Here is a 4,024-nt window from a genome sequence, read left to right as displayed (position 1 = left end):
TATAATTTGAAGTTGTGTTGAATTTTGTAGTTTTTTTTTTTTAATCTTATAGCTAATTTAGATATCTAATAAATTTAAAATTATATCTAATATAAATAAATTATACACAATTAAATAGAAAAAATTAAAATTATAAATTAAAATCAAAATTAGAAACTAACTATGATACCAAACGACACAGTTAACCCTCAAATGGGTACTCAAAATTGGAATTGTATGATCCATAGCATTTGAACGCCTAACAATTATTTTCTTTTATTTTTATTTTTATTTATATATGTGTGTGTGTGTGTGTGTGTACATATTTTTTTTTTTCTTCCCCAAAACTGACGTTTGGGTTGCAGACAAAACAGAAAATGCAAAGAAAGTGGGGGATTTGATAGCGTTACAAACTTTGCCGTCATCATGACTATTTTACCATAACCAAAAAAAACTACTACATTTTTCTTTGGACATAATAAAAATATGCCTAAAAAATATTTATACATGGACCTCTTAGTCCTTTCTTACTGCAAAACTTCCAATATTTCAAATTTGTTTTTTTTTTTTTTTTTAATGAATGCCTACATTCCAGAAAATTCTGGAAAGTCGAAGCAATGAACTAGACTATGGCATTTTATTTAAATCAACTCAACAAAGAAATGGCTTAACCATCATGTATATATTTTAACAATTATACTTTCCAAGATCAATACAACACGTTCTGTGCTTTCAACTTGTCAATGAACAAAGCTTGAAACTTGTCCAATCTCTAACTAAAAATCAATGATCCGTAAGTGTGATTACCCTGTAATCCTCCATCCTATTCGCAATTATCCATTAAATACTACTTGACTCAAAAATTAATTTGACTTTCAATCTGTCACGCCTTGATCCACTGTGACAAACACGTGGGCTGGAACAGACACATCGGCCTCGACCACGACTCGATTTTCAGAGACATTCCGAAGAACATGGTTAGGGAATGCCCCATTGATACTACTCACTAAGGAGTATTGGACGTGCCTAATGAGATTAGGAAACAAAAGAACCCGATTAAAATCCACAGTCCATGAACTCCCATTGCCTTGAACAGCCCCTTTAGCAACGGTGGCCTTAATGCCCATTCCCCTTACATTGTTTCTATCCACAACCACTTGGTCAATATTCTTGAAAGGCCCATTTGATTGATCCAATTGAACAATGCCCAAACCTTTTCCAGAACCACTAAACATATTGTCAACAATGTTGACGCCATTGACCACTCCATTAATAGACTTTAGGACTATATAGGCATCACCAAGGAAGAAACTATTGGAGATTAGGAGCTGGACAGGGTCTTCAGCAACAATCCCAGTATAGTCCAAGTAAGAATTTATAATCCGGGTTTGGGTCAAACCGGGCAATTTCAAATAAATCCCTGTTCCCCCAAACCCTGTGGCCTTATTGTAACAATGAACCCCAGAAAGTGTATTAGCTTGGCCTGATATCATTACCCCTATGGCAGCAGAAAATATGATCACATCTGTGAGAGCGTTGTCGTTACCCATTAGGTTAATCGCCGTGCCGGAGAAGTTTCTCTCACCTGGATCACCTCCGGCAGTGATATGTTGGCCGAGAAAGGAGTTTCGGATGTAGGTCTCATGACCAGACCGGACTTCGATTCCGGTTGTAGTGAAATGGGCAATATAGCAGTTGTCTATGCTTGTCCTCAATGAATTGACTACTAAAATGCCCCCACCCCGGTAGTTGGAATCCAAAAGGAGGTTTTTGAGGGTTATGTATTCATAGTTGTAGGATGATGAAGAAGAAAGTTGTGCTCCCTCCATTGATGTCCCATTGTTTTCTTGGTCCTTGTTAGCCAATGAAGAACCGGATAAATCGATCATGTATCCGTCCATGGGAAAATCATCCGAAGCTCGTAGTGTTCCTCCATGAATCTGTCATCATCAAGTAAATTATCAGTTTGAATTAATCGATTTATAGATTATACGGTTTTTCAGTATCATTTGGTCAGCTAGAAAATGACATGCGTATTACTTTTCATCCCTTATAAGCCTATTCTTCGTCGTCGTCCTGATCAAAGTTCTTTGAGAAAAGTACAACTACTTAAGATGGACCAATTAATGGAAACCAGAGGAAAATTTGAACAATTTCTAGAAGTCATATCGGACTAAATTGTTTAATATCAACAAATGACAAGACCATTCACCAAGAAAAAAAAAAAGAAAAAAAGTCAAATGACCAGATTGATATGGGTCTAGCGACGTGGGTGACTAAATGGGATCCAAGTTGCAAAAGAAATAACTAATTATCAGATTTATATTTAACACAAAAAATTAACTAATTCCCATAGGTAGATCACAGAAGGAGGTACCAATTCTTTATTTTATTTTATTTTTTTCCCTTTTTTTTGGGGGTTAAAAGAGGTACCAAATTTCTTTCTTTTTTTTTTTTTTTTTTTTTTTTTTTTTTTTTGTGAGCATGGGTTCAACACCCCAACTCCTCCTGAAAATTAAACGAAATGGGAAAAAAGCAATTGTCTACTTCAAGCATACCAGAAGGTTTCCTACGCCGGCGGCTGGCAAATGCAGGGGTTGGCTGATCAAATAATTACCACCGTCGAGATCAACCTGAACACCACCAAGATTAGTGATTCCCTCCATCAAGGACCCTTCACTCGGCCCTTGCAATGCAGCAGATAAGGCCCGAAGAAGCTCCACCGTGCTGTCCGTTTTCCCCGTCGGATCACCGCCGTAAGATGTTACGTGGTACACACGTGCGCTGCCAGTACCCTGCGTATCGCATATTATAACAACATATAAAAATTCAGACAGAGGTCCTCAACGAGCAAAGAAAGTTTAAGAGCCCGGGTTTCAGCACGGTTACCTCGGGTGGCTGAGGTGCCGAGCTAGGAGAGGGTGCGAGAGAAACCGAGTCATGGCGAATGAGGGAGGCTTTGAAGGCTTGCATTTTGCGCATGTTTTCGCGGTGAGGGCCCATAGAAAAATGACCAACCGGAGACTGGTCTGCAAGAACCGGAACGACTTCGAAGAAGGTGGCTAATCCCGTAAGAATGAATGTCCATATGACCAGAGATTTCTTGATCGCCATTGTTGCTTCCATTGTTGGGAGATATTTGTGTTCAACGTTGGAATTTGAGTTGTTGAAGGAAAGGGGGACTTTATATGTATATGTGTGAAGAAGAAAGAATATAGAAAAGGACACGGAAAGAGAAGGGGCTAACTAAGATTTGATAAGAAAATGGTTATAAATTTTTTTGATATTGATTCATACGGGAAACACCCACATGGGTGCTTTTGATGTTTGTTTTTTGCTTTAATACTATAAAACTGGGAAACTGCCTTCAGACCTCAGAGGCGTTGTTCAAATTTCCTAAGAGAAACGTAAGCAGTTACCAACTTTGTACTTTTGGGACCATTACAAAAGTTTGACATTGTGTAAAAGGAATTTTAACCGGGCAGGGCAACCAAGCTTAGGTAAGGGTAGCCCCAAAAAGCTTAGGTAGGGGGTGGCATCCTTTAATATTTGATTGATTATTATTATTATTATTATTATTATTTTTTTTTTTTGTAAAACAATATTACTCTTTGACTCTTCTAGCATTAAAATGGACGGTCCGGGTTTCAAAACGTAAAAATATATAATTGTAGCTTGCAATTATATGAATGGTCTGACGAGTAAGGTTGCTCTAGTATGTTTTATGGGTTGTTTAATAAATATAAAAATTACAATTAAACCACCTTATGAATTTAAAAATAGAAGTAACTTGGTATACGTATGCAAAACTTGAAAGTCGGGATGAAACTATCGTTTCTTTTCTTTTCTTTTTCATTTTTCTTCTGTTTGTTTTCTTAAATTTTTTGTGAATTTCTTTTTTTGGGGGGACTTTTTGCTTGGTGAGTGGGGGGGTGGGGAGAGTTTGTCTTTTTTAGAGAACCAAATGATGTAGGAGGTTCCGCCTTGCCATATGGTAGACCACCACTACCATTTAATTACCTAGGTAGACCAATTAATGGTGGAT

At 37.3% G+C, this 4,024-nt stretch overlaps 1 protein-coding gene across 1 annotated transcript; it reads right to left on the bottom strand.

Moving 5' to 3' along the window:
* Positions 1–630: 630 nt before the first annotated feature.
* LOC107434100 (polygalacturonase QRT3) lies at positions 631–3,374 on the bottom strand. The gene is made up of 3 exons (XM_016045515.4): positions 2,869–3,374; positions 2,538–2,774; positions 631–1,919 (listed from the first exon to the last, which is right to left on the bottom strand). The coding sequence occupies exons 1-3, from the start codon at positions 3,103–3,105 to the stop codon at positions 855–857; spliced, it is 1,539 nt and encodes a 512-aa protein (XP_015901001.2). The 5' UTR covers positions 3,106–3,374; the 3' UTR covers positions 631–854.
* Positions 3,375–4,024: the final 650 nt, after the last annotated feature.

The sequence above is a fragment of the Ziziphus jujuba genome, chromosome 1 (genome assembly GCF_031755915.1).
Source record: "Ziziphus jujuba cultivar Dongzao chromosome 1, ASM3175591v1".
NCBI lineage: Eukaryota > Viridiplantae > Streptophyta > Magnoliopsida > Rosales > Rhamnaceae > Ziziphus > Ziziphus jujuba.
Note: the sequence above shows the minus strand (reverse complement) of the source record. Positions and strands in the feature narration are given on the sequence as shown.